The sequence below is a fragment of the Microtus ochrogaster genome, chromosome 22 (genome assembly GCF_000317375.1).
Source record: "Microtus ochrogaster isolate Prairie Vole_2 chromosome 22, MicOch1.0, whole genome shotgun sequence".
NCBI lineage: Eukaryota > Metazoa > Chordata > Mammalia > Rodentia > Cricetidae > Microtus > Microtus ochrogaster.
Genome location: NC_022023.1, coordinates 8,557,861 through 8,575,240, shown reverse-complemented (window position 1 = coordinate 8,575,240; position 17,380 = coordinate 8,557,861). Strand labels below are relative to the sequence as shown.

Sequence of the window (17,380 nt, the reverse complement as noted above, 5' to 3'; positions counted from 1 at the left end):
CCAGCAGCTCAGTCCAGCCCCGCCCGGCGGCAGGCGAAGGATGATTGACGGGGCCGCCCAAGGGTGGGAGGAGTGCAGAGGCGGGACGGAAGGGGCCTGGTGGAGCTTGGTGCAACCGGTTGGGCCGGTCCTGGAGAACAGCCGTCCTCTATTGGCTTCCCTGGGCGGGTTGTTATGGTAACACATGACCGAACAGTCGCTTACGAACTGGCCAATGAGAGCCGGCCGTCCTCGGCCCCACGCCTCCGAGCGGGAGGGGCGGCGACAGCCCGGTCGGGGCCGAGGAAGAAGGAGGCGCCAGGACGTCCTGCGGAAGAGCCGGGGGCGGGGCCCGTGACGCGCGCGCGGGCCAGCCAATCGCGCCGGGTGTTCCCAACTGCCCCGCCCCTTGACCGCATCTTCTCCCCGCCCCTAGCTCATTTCGCACGACGCAGCGGTTGGGCCCCCAGACATTTTCGGAGCTGGAGCCGCCGCCGCCGCCGCCGCCATCTTGTGTGCGTGGAGAAAGAAGCCCCGGCGGCGGCTGGACGCGGACGGAGGTTCCCCCCCCGTGAGGCGGCGGCGGCGTTTCTTCCCCGAGGTTCCCCCTGGGTCGTCCCCCATCCCCCCTCCCTCCGCGGTCAGCATGTGGTGAAGCCGCAGCCGCCCGCCGGAGACCCGGGGAGCGAGGCCGAGGCGTCGCAGGCGAGCGAGCGAGGAAGGAAGGAAGCAAGGCAGGGAGGCGGGGTGTCGAGCGGCTGCGGCGGCGGCGGACCTCGGAGGGGGGCCGCGGCGCAATGTCAGAGCCGACGCCGGCCGAGGCCGGGGCTGCGGGGGCCCGGGAGGACGCCTGTCGGGATTATCAGTCGTCGCTGGAAGACCTGACCTTCAATAGCAAACCGCACATCAATATGCTGACCATTCTAGCCGAGGAGAACCTGCCCTTCGCCAAGGAGATCGTCTCTCTCATCGAGGCCCAAACCGCCAAGGTTTTTATACACCCCGCAGCCTCCTATTCTTCTCATACTCCTTGATTTTTAGGGTCAGCCTCATCCCAGGTCTCGCTTCCATCCGAAGGGGACGGACGGACGGAGTTTCCTCCTCTCCGACCTCCCCCTCCACCCCACCCCCGACTCGGCTCGGTCTTTGGCCCCGGGCTGGGGAGCGTGGGCCTCTTTTTTTCGGGGAGGGAGCGGGGAGGATGCAGGGTGGAGCCCCGTTTCCGCTCACCAACTCCCTATTTAGGCCACCTCGGAGGACGTCCCCACGCTCGCACGCTTCGGGGACAGCCCTTTCGGATCGGGGCGGGGGGGAAGACTTAGAGGCAGTTTTGTGGTCTTGGGAGCGTGAGAGTTAAAACCAATCCTCTGAAGCCCCCGGGAAGGTGGGGAGGGGCCTCTCCCTCAGTGCCCTTTTGGGGAATTGTGCTCTGCGGGTTGGAAGGAGGTGAAGGGGGACCTGGGAGCGAGCTGTCTGGTGGGTTGGGTGTAGGGAATTGGCCCCGAGTGGAGCAGCGGCCTGTTAGCTCAACATGGCGCCTGCAAAGCACATGATGCGAAAGGGAAGAGTGGAGAATCCATTCCCTGCCAGCCAGGCAGCTGCTCACACCCGTCAGCCCCATTTTGGGGTGGGGGATGTTAGATCAAACTTTTATTCTCCTCTCGGAGGGTCTGATTCGCCCCAGTGGTAGGGAAATTGGGCCGAGGGTGGGGTTTGGATGTGGGGGGGGGGAGAGAAGATCTTATCCAACCTGTAGGTTGAGAATTGTCCCAGTGGGTAACAAATACTTGGAGGTTTTTTGTTTTATTTTATTTTATTTTTTTTAATTTCAGCCCCCTCCTTGTTCTTTCTCTTTTTTCTCCCTTCCCTGCTAGTGAAGGCTTTCTTCTCTTCACCCCTTGGCTGAAGTGGTCTTTGGCCACCTTCTGTTGCCTCTTGTCTTTCTCTCCTGTGGATTCAAGTAGGAGCGATATGTCATTTAAGCAAAGTTACTGTTAAACTTCGTTATAATGAGTCTTAGCCGCTTCCCAATTAATACGTTTTAAGTTACTTTTCAAATTTGTACTTAAGGTTTAGGTTTTTTTTCCTAGTTGTTAGTGATTGCAGTTATCAGGATGAGCCTCCTTTTAGCAGAGTGAACCCCTTTTAAAAGGCCACTTTAACAACAACCACCAATACATTGTTTAGAGACGGTTTCTGTCTAGTGTAAAACTCAGTGGTCTGACTCTAATAAATGGTTTTGAAATGTGTGACTGGTATTATAAAATTTGTGAATAAAACATATAAAATATGTATTTGTCTTTTTTATTTACCTTTGTAAGGTGTAGAATCTGTTTCCAAGAATTTTTACTTACGTGGTTGTGTGTTTTAAACAAAAGTCTTTAAGTGACTTGGGTTCATTCTTCTTTAGGTCCATCCACTCTTTTGGGTAAATCAGTTCACAAGATGCACGGTTTCACGTGGTCCTTTCATACCTTTATTTAAAGAGGGGGGAAAAGAGGTTTTTGTTTTTTAAGGGCTCATCAGGTTTATCATGCGCATTTGACAGCTAAACAACTCTCCTTTAGCCTTTCCAGCTGAGGCTGTGAAGCAGCTGCTCTTAAAGGGTGGGCTCTAAGAAGCATGGGTTTAGCTCTTCGTTGACAACCGAGCCTGTTGTCGGGGAGAGGTAGCTTTGCCTTGTTGAAGACTTAAATACCTTTTTAAAGAGAACGGCACTTGGACTTCTGAGAACCAAAGTTTTCAAGCTATGTTTTGGGTATTGGTATTCACAGCACCTAATACTTAGCAGCTCAGATTGCTACTCAAAGGAGACAGCTTCCTTGCTGGTTTTTAATGGATCTACAAGACCTTGGAGAACTGAACTTTATGCAGAGTATATTGACCACATAAAACTTGTATTTGTGTATTTGGTTACACAAAGTGGTGAAAATAGATGGAGTATTTGCTGGTAAAAGACAGCTCAAAGTTTTGGGCACATGCTTCCTGGTTATTTTTGTAAAGCCAGACTAGAAGTCACTTTGGGGGAAAGAACCTTAACCTGGGTTGGGGGTGAGGGGAGGGTTTGCTGTCATTTGGTAGCAACTGGCTTGGTTTTTGTATTTCTGGAAGTGTATGCTTGTGTCCTTATTCTTTAGCAATACTAAACTAATGGACTCACAGTTTCGCCCTTCCCGTAAGATAGTAGCAAAAAAGAGTCTCACATAGAAGGACTTCACTTGTACAACAAAACTCTAGCCTATGGACAGATTGTGGTGTTAAAAGAGCCCATTTATCTTCCTAAGGAACAATAATTACTTAAATGGTATAAAACAAGACATGATAAGGTGAAGACACAGCAATAAAGCCTTTGACGAGTTGATACTAAATAGTTTGCCCACACACAGTGGCCGTGTGACCCCTTTTAGTAGCACCTAAGTTTTTCATAGAGTTATCCAAACATTTCTTTAGTCAACTTTGGTTGTAAAGGTGTTATCAGAAGCAAGAGCATTTCCACACACTTGTCAGGGCAGTTGGTTTTGTGAAGCATGGCATTGCATACCCCAGGAGTATGAGCCTGCTCTAGCTACAGGTAGCTGTGGGTAAGTGTCCAGTTAGGTTCATGTACACATGGGGTGGGTAGTTGGGGATTCACTTATCAGTTTTGTTTTCTGAAGTCGTGGGTACATGTGGAGTCAGTTAACAGCTTATGGCATGTCTTAGTGCTCCTCAACAAGTCTGTGAACCTGCTGATGCTTTCTGGAAGCTTGCTGTGTCTTCTAAAAGCCAGTGGTGGGTAGGCTTTGCAGTTCACCCGGGGCGACTTTGCCTTGGAAGGGCTGCTACCTTTATCAGCGGCAGCACACTGGCTCAGCACAAACTTAGAACCCCTGGTTTGTGCATGTAAGAGGAGACGTATTTCGGCGACAGTCCATGATGTGAAGAAAATCTCCAGGACATCCAGGTTTCCAGTCAAGTTGAACCTGACTTACATGACTCAGCGGCTCCTCTATCCAGTTTTTCTTGTATCAATAACAGGCTTGCACTTCTGCGTGTTCATGTGCAAGTTCTAAGCATCTTGCCATTGTCTTTGTATGTGAAGTGTGTTTAATTTCATTCTTCATTTGGATTATAGGAAAGTAACCAATGATTTCCTAGGTAACAGAGTTTCAAAGACTTGAACATATAAAGTTAACCAGGGAAACCAGAGAGAGTACTTTGAGCCGAGGCACAACATAAGCACAGATCTCAAAGCTGACCCTTGGATTACAGAAACTATTTTCCCTCCCCTTTGAACACAGGCCTTTTTATTATATGCACCTGAAATCAGGTTGAGTATTAAGTACTAGAGGTTATGGTTGTTCTTGATAACTGAGCTTTTTTTTTTTTTTAAGTGCACAACTTAAAACATTGTAAGAAGCAAGTACTTGATCGAACACTTAGGCTTATAAACTTAACATAATCAAAAGCATTTTGTACCAACAAAGCTAGAGGTCTGTATTGTAGGTTTAAAAACACTTTTTAAACTAATTTCTTGGTGGCAATTTCCTATACTAAACTTCTCAGTTTCTTTTCATACTTAGGCTCCTTCTTCAGAGAAGCTTCCTGTTATGTATCTTATGGATTCTATCGTGAAAAACGTTGGAAGAGAGTATCTCACTGCCTTTACTAAAAACCTAGTTGCAACATTTATTTGTGTGTTTGAAAAGGTACATATATATATACACATATATATTTAGAAACATTGAATTTTTATAACGTTCCAGATGAAATAAATACTTGTCTTGTGTTGGGTTTTCTTGGGTGGTGGAATGTTTTATTTTCCTGGACATTGATTGTCAAGTGCCTTTTCAAGGAAAGTGGCAAATGCTGGGTTTTTCTATTAGAGCATTAAAACAGATGCTGCTTAATCACTCAAGATGCGAATATACTTTGATTAGCTTTTAGAATTGTGTATTTTCAAAATGTGAGTATGGGTCTCATGAAGTTGTTTATAATGTGGGCAAAAAGTTGCAGCTTGCAGAGCATTCATTTAGATTTTGTGTTGTTGAAATGTCTAGTGTTGGGGAGCGGGAGGCATATTCCTCCAGGGGGCCTCAGTCTATGGTTCCTACCTATTCATTCCCCCAAATGCCCTTTGGACATTGTTACATTGTTGAAGTGTAAGTTAACAGGGATGTGTGCTTGGTGGACCAGTTCATTGCTTTAGGTCCTTATGGAAATACTTCTGGTATTGGAGAGATACCAGAGATATGTCTGGTGCTTGGGAGAAATGCTTGTTAGTGGCCATACGTAGAAATTGTATATACCGTTGTAATTGGTAGTTTGGTTAAACAGGAGGGCTTTTCTGAGGTAATTCCATCACATTGAGCAGAAGGGCCCTTGAGGTATTTAGGTTTAAAGATTCTTTTCTGACAATCGTTTATAGTTTTTGTTATGTTTTATTAGACACACTTCTTATAGGACATACTTTAACAGCTGCCTGAGTGCTAGAATTTTAAAAGAATTTTTCTTTTAATAAAAAAGCCACAATTAGATCTTGGGATAGAAATACATAGGAATAGTTTGGAGAGCTGTATTTCTGATATTACTAAAAAAGTATCAGCTCACTGTGCAGTAAGTAATTTAGAGCAACTTAACCTGTTTTCAGTTTTGGCATGTTCCCATTATTTGGGGGTTTGGTATTATTTTTACTGAATCTAAATTTAGTTTTCTTTTTCTCTTTTTTTTTTTTTTTGGTTTTTTGAGTCAGGGCTTCTTTGTGGTTTTGGAGCCTGTCCTGGAACTAGCTCTTGTAGACCAGGCTGGTCTCGAACTCACAGAGATCCGCCTGCCTCTGCCTCCCAAGTGCTGGGATTAAAGGCGTGCGCCACCACTGCCCAGCTAATTTTAGCTTTATTATACTTCATAAAAATTACCTTGTAAATACATTCTCTAAAGATATGAATATAGATAAGAAGATTGAAATTAAAGACTTGCCTTACTAAGTCCTGGGCTTTTCTGTTTTCTAAAAAATAATTTTATCCATTGCAATATGAGTAGGCAAGTTATATAATGCCCATCCTTGGCTAGGATTTTGTGAATTAAAATATGAGGGTGTTTTCTGTCCCAAAGTATAGCATTTCATAGATAAAATAGTAGTGTGTTGTGTTAGATTGGCTAGATAATTTTATCTTTTATGACTGTATGTTACTAGCAAGTAACTTTAAGACATTAGCCATCAGATAAACCATTTCTGGTTTTATGTTTATCCAGGGAGTTTATTAGAAATACTATATTAAGCCCTACTATATGGAGACTTTTTAAAAATGCAAAAAGTTGCTTGGGTTGCTTGCTTGAAGTCTGTTAGTACTTTTCTGATTTTTTTTTTTTTTTGAGCAGTAGCTTTATTAACTTTAATAATCAAATGTTTGATATTAATGTACAAGTGGATACTATGTGTGAATTGGCAGGTAGCTTTCTACTTAGTATATGAAACATTCTATAGTAACTTAACAAGCCAGAGAATTGTTCTGTTGTTCTAGGTGGATGAAAATACTAGAAAAAGTTTATTTAAATTACGTTCCACATGGGATGAAATATTCCCTTTGAAGAAACTTTATGCTTTGGATGTCAGAGTCAATTCATTAGATCCTGCTTGGCCTATTAAACCTCTGCCCCCTAATGTGAATACATCTAGCATCCATGTGAATCCAAAATTTTTAAATAAATCGGTAAGTCTTTATATGAATGGCTTATATGCTAAACAATTTGACTATCAAGCGCTAACTTCTGTAAACTTTTCAAAAAGTAAAACTAGAATCATTTTGGTTTGAAAAAGTAATACATGTATATAGTAATAAATGACTTACTATGTAACATTTGCCATTTTAAATGCCTAAGCATTTTTGTGTGTGTGTACTTTTAAGTGTGATTGAAGATTTGTGACTTTGAATAATAATAGGTGAAGTTGATAATTTTTAGTTTTAGCTATGATATGTTTTGCTTAAAAAGTATTTTTTTCTTATAGCCTGAGGAGTCTTCAACACCTGGCCCAGTGGTCAGTTCCCCCAGTATCTCCACTCCTCCAATTGTACCTGAAATACAAAAGAATCTTACCCAAGAACAACTAATAAGGCAGCAGTTACTCGCAAAACAAAAACAGTTATTAGAGCTTCAGCAGAAAAAGCTGGAGCTTGAGTTAGAACAAGCTAAGGCACAACTGGTAAGTAGGGGAGATTTGATGTGTAAATGTTTAAACATTCTAATAGGGAAGTAGTTATTTTGTATATGAATATTTTATTGATGTTTTTCCTACTTATTTTAAAAATTGTATTAAGCCAAAATTTTATAATCTTCCTATAAAACACTTGGTTGTGAACTGTATTTTGTTTCTCAGTATTTTCTACTAGATTGCTATCTTAGGATGTAAAATATATATATGGCTGGTATTGGGTTCTCCCGTATAACAGCCAACCAGGTTTGATGGCACAAGTCTCTAATCTGCACTTGGGAACAAGAGGCAGGGGAATCAGAAGTTCAAGGTCATCCTTAGTCACACAGCAAGTTTGAGGCCAGCCAGGCAGCATGTCTCAAAACACTAGGGAAACAAACATTTATTCTTATCGAGGTAGCACTTAGTTTGTTTCCCATTATCTTCATGGAGATTTAATATTTTAGTCCTAAGATAGTAAGTATATTGTAGTGAATGTCTTTAACATTCAGGAACAAACCATGTTTCTAAAAGTATACAAAAGGTACAAATATAGAGACCCGAGAGTGTATGTATCTGTACTCATCAAACACTCTATTTTTTACTTAGCATCCAAGTTTGAGATTGAGGTATAGAAAGACGGAGTTTTTATATAAGTTCATTAATGTTTTGAGAAACGCTTTTATGACGAAGTTTAATTAGAATCACCCTGTCTTTTGTACGGAGCAGTTGGAGTTTAGTCATGTAATTGTTTTTGAGTAACAGCATGGTTTACAATATTGGATAGTTTTGAAGAATTATTGTAGTAGAAATTATATTCTAAAATACAGGTTAAAGGCCTGGTAAGAAGCAAGATCGTTTAAGTGCTTGTACTCTCTCTCCTTGTATTTATTTTACCTTAGAAGTGTAGAGTATTGCCATGCTTGGTGATGCTTGCCTTTAGTTCCAGCACTGGGAGCTAGAGATAGGCAAATGTCTGTGTGACAAGTTCAGTCTGATCTGGGTTATATTGTTAAGATCCTTACCCTCTTTCTTTTCCCTCCCAAAAAAGTGTGTAGTGTTAATAATGCACCATCAAGCGAATAGATTTAGTGAAAATGTTCTAATTTTGACTATAGTCTATGTAATGACAAGGAAATAAAATAGTATTCATGGGTTATGGTATTAACATGAACATTTTGTATTTCAGGCAGTATCTCTTAGCGTTCAGCAAGAGACAGCCAACTTGGGTCCTGGATCAGGAACATCTAAGTTACATGTTTCACAGATTCCCACTATGACTGTTAAAACTCCACATCAGGTTCCTGTGCAATCTGACAAGAGCCGACCAAGTTCATCCTTACAAATTCAAGACTTGAAAGGAACTAACCGGGATCCTCGTCTTAACAGGATGAGCCAGCATTCATCCCATGGCAAAGAACAGAGTCATAGGAAAGAATTTGTAATGAACACATTAAATCAGTCTGATATTAAAACAAGTAAAACTATACCCTCTGAAAAACTAAATTCCTCCAAGCAAGAAAAAAGTAAATCAAGTGAAAGAATAACCAAGAAGGAACTTGACCAATTAGATTCTAAATCTAAATCTAAATCACCATCACCTTTGAAAAACAAATTATCACACCCAAAAGACTTGAAAAATCAAGACTCTGAAAGTATGAGGTTGTCTGATATGAACAAGAGAGATCCACGATTAAAAAAGCATCTTCAGGATAAAACTGAGGGCAAAGATGAGGATGTAAAAGAAAAAAGAAAAACTACAGAAAAGAAGGATAAAGATGACCACATGAAATCATCTGAACACAGACTGATGGGAAGTAGAAATAAAATCATAAATGGCATTGTCCAAAAACCAGACATGGTTACAGAAGAATTGGATAAACAGGGGACAAAACCAGGGAGATCAAGTACGCGAAAGAGATCCAGATCAAGGTCACCTAAGTCTCGATCACCAATTATACATTCCCCAAAGAGAAGAGATAGACGGTCACCCAAACGAAGGCAAAGAAGTAGTATGTCTCCAACTTTGGCCCCCAAAGCTGGAAAGATGCGTCAGTCAGGACTTAAACAGTCACATATGGAAGAGTTCCCACCATCTTCCAGAGAAGAAAGAAATATTAAGAGAAGTACTAAGCAGGATGTTCGAGATCCCAGACGACTGAAAAAGATGGATGAGGAACGGCCGCAAGAAACTGCAAGTCAACATTCTATGAAGTCAGGTGCTGAGCCAAAGGAGAATATAGAGAATTGGCAAAGCTCTAAGTCTGCCAAAAGATGGAAATCTGGTTGGGAAGAAAATAAAAGGTATGTTGCTGATGTTTTTTTGTAAAGTATGATTTTTATTTTGATGTTTTTACTTTATTAAGGTGAGGTTCTCACACTTTTATTCAGGCTAGCCTGAACTCACAGAGTAGCATAGGCTGGCCTCCATCTCATGGCAGTTTTCCTACCTTCGCCACCCGAATGCTGGGATTATAGGTAGGATCCATTATTCCTGGCTTTAGAATATGCATTTTAAAGGTAGTTTAATTTAACATCAGAAGATACTAATTGAATGTTGTAATTGTTTTTCTAGTTGTGAAAAACAACCCAGTGGGTTAGATACTTCCTATTTCATAGAGACATGAAAGTTTAGAAAGGTTTGCTAATCTACTTGGTTTTATGTTTATATGTAAGAAACAAAGTTACTTGGTTTTATTTTTGTTTTTAATTGATGTTCATAGGGTCGAGCTATGTAGTCCCACATGGCCTGGAACGTGCTTGCTAGCCCACTTTGACCTTGAATTCATCATTTTCTCCCATCAGCTTGTTTTCCTTTTTGATGGGGTTAGGGTGAGGATGGAATGGGGGTGGTGCTGCTATAGCTGCTGCCAGGGGTCAAACCTGGGATCTTGCACATACCAAACAGCCAACCATTCCCCCCCGGATCAAATCTTCAGCCTTTAAAAATCAGAATTCTTACTCTATTTGGCTTTTTCAAAAAAATTTTATGTACTTTTTTTTTTTTTTTTTTTAAATCAGATCTTTAAAGCATTCTTAAGTACAGCTTGGGAGTTTTGTTTTTTAAATAAATACTTTGAAGTAACACTGCTTTTGTGGTTTCAGCTTACAGCAGGGTGATGAACATAGTAAACCTCCTCATCTAAGGCATAGGGAGAGCTGGTCAAGCACTAAAGGAATCTTGTCACCTCGAACCCCAAAGCAGCAACATCGATTAAGTGTTGATGCCAATCTTCAGATTCCTAAAGAGTTAACCGTTGCAAGCAAAAGAGAATTACTTCAAAAGGTAGTGACTATGTTTAATCTCATCTAGTCATGTTCTTTTGCCCATGTTTTTGTATTTTTAATATTTAAAATATTTCATTTCATTTTATCATCCCTATGCAGACGAGTGAACGTTTAGCTTCTGGTGAAATTACACAGGATGAGTTCCTTGTTGTTGTACATCAAATTCGACAGCTATTTCAGTATCAAGAAGGTAAACATAGATGCAATGTACGGGATAGTCCTACAGAAGAAAATAAAGGTGGATTAAAAAAGAAACCTCTCTTATCTGATGCTGAATTAACCTACTATGAACATAAAGCAAAACTGAAAAGGACACAGGTTCAGCATTCATTTCCAAGACTTGATCTCTTAGATCCTGATCTTTTTGACTACCCTTTGACTGATGCCTTGTTGTCTGGAATAGAATGTGAGCCATCCAAAAGTAAACATGCAAGTAGGAATAGTGGAGCACAGTTTGACAGAAAAGAACAATTTAGTGAAAGAACAAGACGTCTTTCTCCTGTATCTGGGAGTCGTACTTATGCTGAGAATCTTTCACCCCATGAGGGCCGGAGAAGACATGACGAGCAAGTCTCTGCTAAAGGTAGAAAAAGTTAAATGAGATTATGCCTATTGAATCACACAGCGGTGAAGGGAAAATGAACAAGCTAAGTGGGGCTGAATCTTACCACTGTTCAGACTTCTTTGTGTGTGTGTATGTGTGTGTGTGTATCTCTGTTTTGCCTTTCCTTCACCCTCCCATGGAAAGGGAAGGGACCTAATTTTTTTATATGTATATTTAATTTGATTAAGCCCCCACAAAACCCAAGCAAATATGTATTCTAATTTTACGACTAGGAAACAAAACTAGAGATGTTAAGTAACTTGCTCTCGAAGTCCTATGACAAGTACCTTGACAGGATGGGAATTTTTTTAACCCCAGGTATATCTGAATCAGAAGGGCATCTTCTTAACCTACTGTTGCTGTTTGTCCCTTCCCTACCCACTAATGTAATGAGATAATACATCTTTGGATAAGTTTTTAGATAACTATAAAAAGGAGTAATTTGATGTAAATTCAATTGTAGTGAAGATATATATTTTTCTTTTTAAAAGGTGTACGAGAGGAGCAGAGATCTCCATTCAATGATCGTTTTCCACTTAAGCGACCTAGATATGAAGATTCAGATAAAACATTTGTAGATGGCCCAACATCAAGATTTGCTGGCCTTGATACAAATCAGCGACTTACAGCTTTAGCTGAAGACCGGCCATTATTTGATGGACCTGGTAGGCCATCTGTGACGAGAGATGGCCCGAGCAAGATGATTTTTGAAGGACCTAATAAATTAAGCCCTAGAATTGATGGACCTCCTGCACCAGGTTCTCTTCGGTTTGATGGGTCACCAGGACAAATGGGGGGAGGAGGCCCTATGAGGTTTGAAGGACCACAAGGTCAGTTAGGAGGTGGGTGCCCTTTGAGATTTGAAGGTCCTCCAGGACCAGTAGGAACACCTCTGCGGTTTGAAGGGCCAATTGGTCAAGGAGGAGGAGGTGGCTTTCGATTTGATGGTTCACCTAGCCTGAGGTTTGAGGGATCTGCAGGTGGTTTGCGATTTGAAGGGCCAGGGGGTCAGCCTGTGGGTGGTCTCAGGTTTGAAGGACATCGTGGTCAACCTGTGGGTGGTCTGAGGTTTGAGGGACCTCATGGACAGCCTGTGGGTAGTCTTAGATTTGAAAATCCTAGAGGTCAGCCTGTAGGTGGACTTAGATTTGAGGGGGGTCATGGTCCATCAGGGTCTGCAATTAGGTTTGATGGGCCTCATGGTCAGCCAGGTAGTGGTATCAGATTTGAGGGCCCTTTGCTGCAGCAAGGAGTTGGAATGAGGTTTGAGGGTCCCCATGGTCAGTCTGTAGCTGGTCTGAGATTTGAAGGACATAATCAACTAAGTGGGAACCTTAGGTTTGAGGGACCACATGGTCAGCCGGGGGTTGGCATCCGGTTTGAAGGACCTTTAGTTCAACAAGGAGGTGGAATGAGGTTTGAGGGTCCTGTACCAGGAGGTGGCATGAGAATTGAAGGGCCTCTGGGTCAAGGTGGTCCTAGATTCGAAGGTTGTCACTCTTTAAGGTTTGATGGACAGCCAGGTCAGCCATCCCTTTTACCAAGATTTGATGGATTACATGGCCAACCAGGTCCTAGATTTGAAAGAACTGGTCAGCCAGGTCCACAGAGATTTGATGGGCCACCTGGACAGCAGGTTCAACCAAGGTTTGATGGTGTACCTCAAAGATTTGATGGGCCACAGCACCAGCAAGCATCAAGATTTGATATTCCTCTTGGCCTGCAAGGCAACCGATTTGACAATCATCCTTCACAAAGGCTTGAATCTGTACCTTTCAATCAGACTGGCCCATATAATGATCCACCTGGCAATGCTTTTAATGTTCCATCTCAAGGATTACAGTTCCAAAGACATGAGCAAATATTTGATACACCCCAAGGACCAAATTTTAATGGACCTCATGGCCCTGGAAACCAGAATTTCCCAAATCCCCTTAACAGAGCTTCGGGACACTATTTTGAGGAAAAGAATCTTCAGAGTTCTCAGTTTGGAAACTTTGGCAATTTACCTACTTCGATGTCAGCAGGAAATATCCAGACATCTCAACAGGTAAGCTATTTTAGTTATTCTAAAATTATGTGGTAATTATATGTAGGTAAATAAATTTATTTTTGAGACAAAGTTCTGTAGTTCAGGCTACTCTCAAATTCTCTGTGTAGTCAAGGTTGGGTTAACTTTTTTCTTTTTAATTGTTTCTAGTATTTGGGAAAAGCTTTAAGAGTAATTTATGATGGGTTTTTGTTTTTATTTTTTTACGAGAGAGGGTTTCTCTGTAGCTTTTGGTGTACGTCCTCAAACTAGCTCTTGTAGACTAGGCTGGCCTTGAACTCACAGAGATCCTGCCTCCTGAATGCTGGGATTAAAGGCCTGTGCCACCACCGTCCAGCTAGTGTGTACATTCTTAATGTACTTCCAACAATGTGTATATTAGGAAGTGGGATGAGAGGTTTTTTGGGGTTGACATTTGCCACTCTTCAAGACACTGGGCCATCCCAGTCTTCCTCTTTATTTCTTCCTTTCTTCTCAGTGTACATGTACGCTTATTTTGTTTTAAAAAGATTGTGTTTTAATTTATGTGTATGTATGTGTGTATGTTTGCAAGTGTTTGTGGCTGCCTGCAAAGGCTAGACACAGAACATTGGGGCACTGTGGGCTGCTGGGAACTGAACTCAGGTTCAGAACAGAGCAGGAAGTACTTCAAACCACTAAATTATCTCTCTAGGCCATTTTATTTTATTTTATTTTATTTTATTTTATTTTATTTTATTTTATTTTTTGTGACAATGTCTCATTTCACCTTGGCTGGTGTTGAGCTCTGTAGCAGGAGGAGACTTTGAACTTGCTTCTCCTGTCTCCACTTGTGGGGTGCTGGGGTTATAGGCATGCTCATTGTTTTCAGTGCTGGGGATTCACACACAAGGGCTTCGTGTGTGATAGGCAAGTGCTCTACCTGCTACTGAACTATTTTTTACTTTTTTTAAAAAGTAAAAAAAAGCATTATTTTGTGTGTTTGTGGAAGTCGGAGGAAAAGTTATGAGACTCACTTCTCTTCTACCCCTGTGGGCACCAGGTCATCGGGCTCCCTGGCAAGCACCGTTACCAGTGAGCCATCTTGCTGGCCTTACTGCACTTTTGTGGAGTTATTTTTTGTTTTTTAATGCTAATAATGTTTTTATAGACCTCTGTTACCTTGAACAGCATATTGAACCCTGTTTAAATGAACCCAGTAGAGCAGATTTTCTTAGACTGTTTTTTGACTGATATTTTCCTTAGTGTGAGATAAGAAATAAAGTTCTCCATACTTTTATTATTATTTTCTGTTTTCAGCACTCTCTTTAGCTAACTGTGGTTGCATACGATGAGTGGCATGACATTAATGTAAACAGAGCCAGCTTGTTGCTTGCCTTCTAAATGTATTGTCATGTCAGTGTCTCCAGTCAGCCACCCATTGACTGTGCGGTCTTCTTACTGCTCTGTGCAGCCTTCTTGTAGGTCAGCCTAGCTGGAGCTTACTGTGGAGTAGCTCAGGTTTGCCTTGAATTCTGCCTTTTTTTTTTTCTATTTTGGGACAGGTTTCTCTGTGTAGTCCTGGCTCTCCTGGAATTTGCTCTGTTTGCCAGGATGGCCTTGAACTCACAGAGATCTGCCTGCCTGCCTCTGCCTCCTCAGTGCTGTAAATTCTGTTAATTAAGTGTGCGCCAGTAGCCCACGCTTTGTTTTCAAGATCTGCAGCTCAACAAGACTGAGCTCATCTCAGACCCACTCGCCTCTGCCTCTCAGGAGCTGGGAGTCATGAGCCACCACACCCAGCTTCTGCACACATTTTAAAAAATGTGTATTAAAGTAGTGGGCTCATGGGATATTTTTAGTCTGTTGATTTCTGACTGCTTATATTTGCTTGTTGAACTTATCCTTGGTTAAATTTACTTTTCCAGTTGCTGATCCTTTACTAGGATAGATTCATTTTACAGTAGTTGGATTACATTGAAAGAGATGGAAAAGAAGAATTTTTAAAGCATATTCCAAATCTTCTGTTCATTTCCAATAATTTGGTTAAAAATATTTGTCCTGCCTGTTAAATTTGTACTTCCTTAAAAGAAATACTATTATTACCAGATTTTGTATAATTGTATTTTGTTTAATCTTTTTTCTGTGACGTTACTTTATTTGTGTGTGTGTGTTGTTTACACTATTAAGAAGTCACATGGATAGCGAACAAGATTTATTAATGAATATTTGTTTACGTAACGAAATCCCAAACACCAAGTTTGTATGTTAGTACAGTAATTATTTCATAACTTTATTGCAATCTTTATCTTTTATGGTTCTGAAGCTTGAACTGAGGGATTCTCAGCAGATGATGTACCACTAAACCATATTTAACCCATTTAGCCCCTGCAGTCTTCCCCATTTTGTTCTTTTAGGTAGGGTCTTAATGCTAGTCCAGGCTGCCCCAGAACTCAAAATTGTATAGTCAGAACAGTAGACCTGTCTTAATCTCTCAAGTGCTGGGATTACTGGTAGGAGCTACCATTACCAGCTGGTTTTTTCTTTGTTCTTTGGTTTTGTTTGCTTGTTTATAATTCTCTTTGACTTTTGTAATCTATTTTGAACTCAGCTATAACCTTATCCAAAAATGATGGCAAAGAAGGATAACTTCAAGTTCATGTTGTACATAAAAGTTTTTCTTTTTCGAGACCAGCCTGGTCTTACAGAGCTAGTTCCAGGACAGGCTCCAAAGCCACAGAGAAACCCTGTCTCTAAAAAACCAAAGCCAAAAAAAAAAAAAAAGTTTTTCTTTGCTTTTTTTCAAGAGTCCTGCTAGCTCAGCTCAGGATTTTACATTTTCAGTCCTCTTGCCTCTGCCCCAGGTTGCTAGTAATGGATTATAGTTGTGCACAGACCTGGTTGAAACACTTCAGACTAGTAATGGATTATAGTTGTGCACAGACCTGGTTGAAACACTTCAGACTGGAAAAAGGCCAAGGTTAGGAATTCTGTCTTCAACCTTGCTAACTAGTCCCTGTTATTGTGTAAAGGTTTTATCTCTGTATGCCTATTCTATTTGTAAAATAAAGCACCCTTAGGGTCAAGTGATTTGTATAGCATAGGTCAGTCACACAGCTGGTTTGTGGGTCTTATATTTGCATGCTTTTTTTATTTTAAATACTTTTAAGGAAGTATCTCTCCCATCCCCTATAGGGTTTCTCCATGCAGTTCTGACTGTCCTGGAATTCTCTTGTAGACCAGACTGGCATTGAACTCACTTTTAAAGGAAGTTTTAACCTATTCTCCGATCCTTGTGACTCTGAAACAGATAGGAGAAGGCGTTCTAGTTTGTGGAAGTAAACCAGTTGTTACTCTCAAAATCTTTATTATCACAGACCTTAAGACATTTGTGAAAATTTTTTTTTTTTTTTTTTTTTGGTTTTTCGAGACAGGGTTTCTCTGTGGCTTTGGAGCCTGTCCTGGAACTAGCTCTGTAGACCAGGCTAGTCTCGAACTCACAGAGATCCGCCTGCCTCTGCCTCCCGAGTGCCACCATCGCCTGGCCATTTGTGAAAATTTGTATGTGATTTGATTAGAATGTTAAAATTGTACTTACAGAAAGATGTTCTTAAAATTAACATTTTTATCTTAAAGGTTCTGACTGGCGTTGCTCAGCCAGTAGCGTTTGGCCAAGGACAACAATTTTTACCAGTTCATCCACAGAATCCTGGAGCTTTTATTCAAAATCCTTCAGGTATGTCCTTCTGAATTGTGATATTTTCAAAAGACATATAACTTTTGTTTTCTTGAATAGGTGTTGGTGTCGAAAATGGCATGTTTGAGAGATTGTGTTCAAGTTGTAGAAATGTAATCTGGCTGGAGTGTTTATCCTCCTTGTTTACGTTGTTTGGCAGATGGTCATGCAAACCTCATCTTACGGCTAGAGATGATTAGGCTGGCCATCAGGGAAGGAAACCTATTGAATAGAGGTTGGAAATGGCTAGAGGAATGATAATATTGTTCTGATAAGCTGTTTATCATTTAGGAAGCAATAAATTGCAGAAATTTTGTAGCTTTTTTTGGTTTTCCTCAATACTGTTGTGATACTTGTTTTAATTTCTAAATCATAAGGCCTAGGGATATAATAGGGCTCAGTGTTAGAGCACATCAGGTACCTAGCATGAATGAAGCCCTGGATTCAAGTGTGAGCACTGCCAAACAAACATTTCTAAGCTTCTTCAAATATGTACTTGTGGCCGGGCGGTGGTGGCGCACGCCTTTAATCCCAGCACTCGGGAGGCAGAGGCAGGCAGATCTCTGTGAGTTCGAGGCCAGCCTGGTCTACAGA

At 41.3% G+C, this 17,380-nt stretch overlaps 1 protein-coding gene across 3 annotated transcripts in view; it reads left to right on the top strand.

The window, feature by feature from the left end:
- Nucleotides 1–463: 463 nt before the first annotated feature.
- Nucleotides 464–17,380, top strand: part of Pcf11 (PCF11, cleavage and polyadenylation factor subunit) — a 27,795-nt gene continuing 10,878 nt past the window's right edge. The window contains exons 1-9 of one of the 3 annotated variants that reach the window (XM_026784261.1): nt 464–968; nt 4,542–4,667; nt 6,483–6,671; nt 6,968–7,162; nt 8,340–9,454; nt 10,256–10,436; nt 10,538–11,021; nt 11,534–13,092; nt 16,687–16,786. In XM_026784261.1, coding sequence (XP_026640062.1) covers nt 777–968; nt 4,542–4,667; nt 6,483–6,671; nt 6,968–7,162; nt 8,340–9,454; nt 10,256–10,436; nt 10,538–11,021; nt 11,534–13,092; nt 16,687–16,786 — 4,141 coding nt within the window. In that variant the 5' untranslated portion in view covers nt 464–776. The remainder of the gene's footprint in view (nt 969–4,541; nt 4,668–6,482; nt 6,672–6,967; nt 7,163–8,339; nt 9,455–10,255; nt 10,437–10,537; nt 11,022–11,533; nt 13,093–16,686; nt 16,787–17,380) is intronic. The other 2 variants (XM_026784260.1, XM_005357602.3) reach the window with 2 other exon arrangements.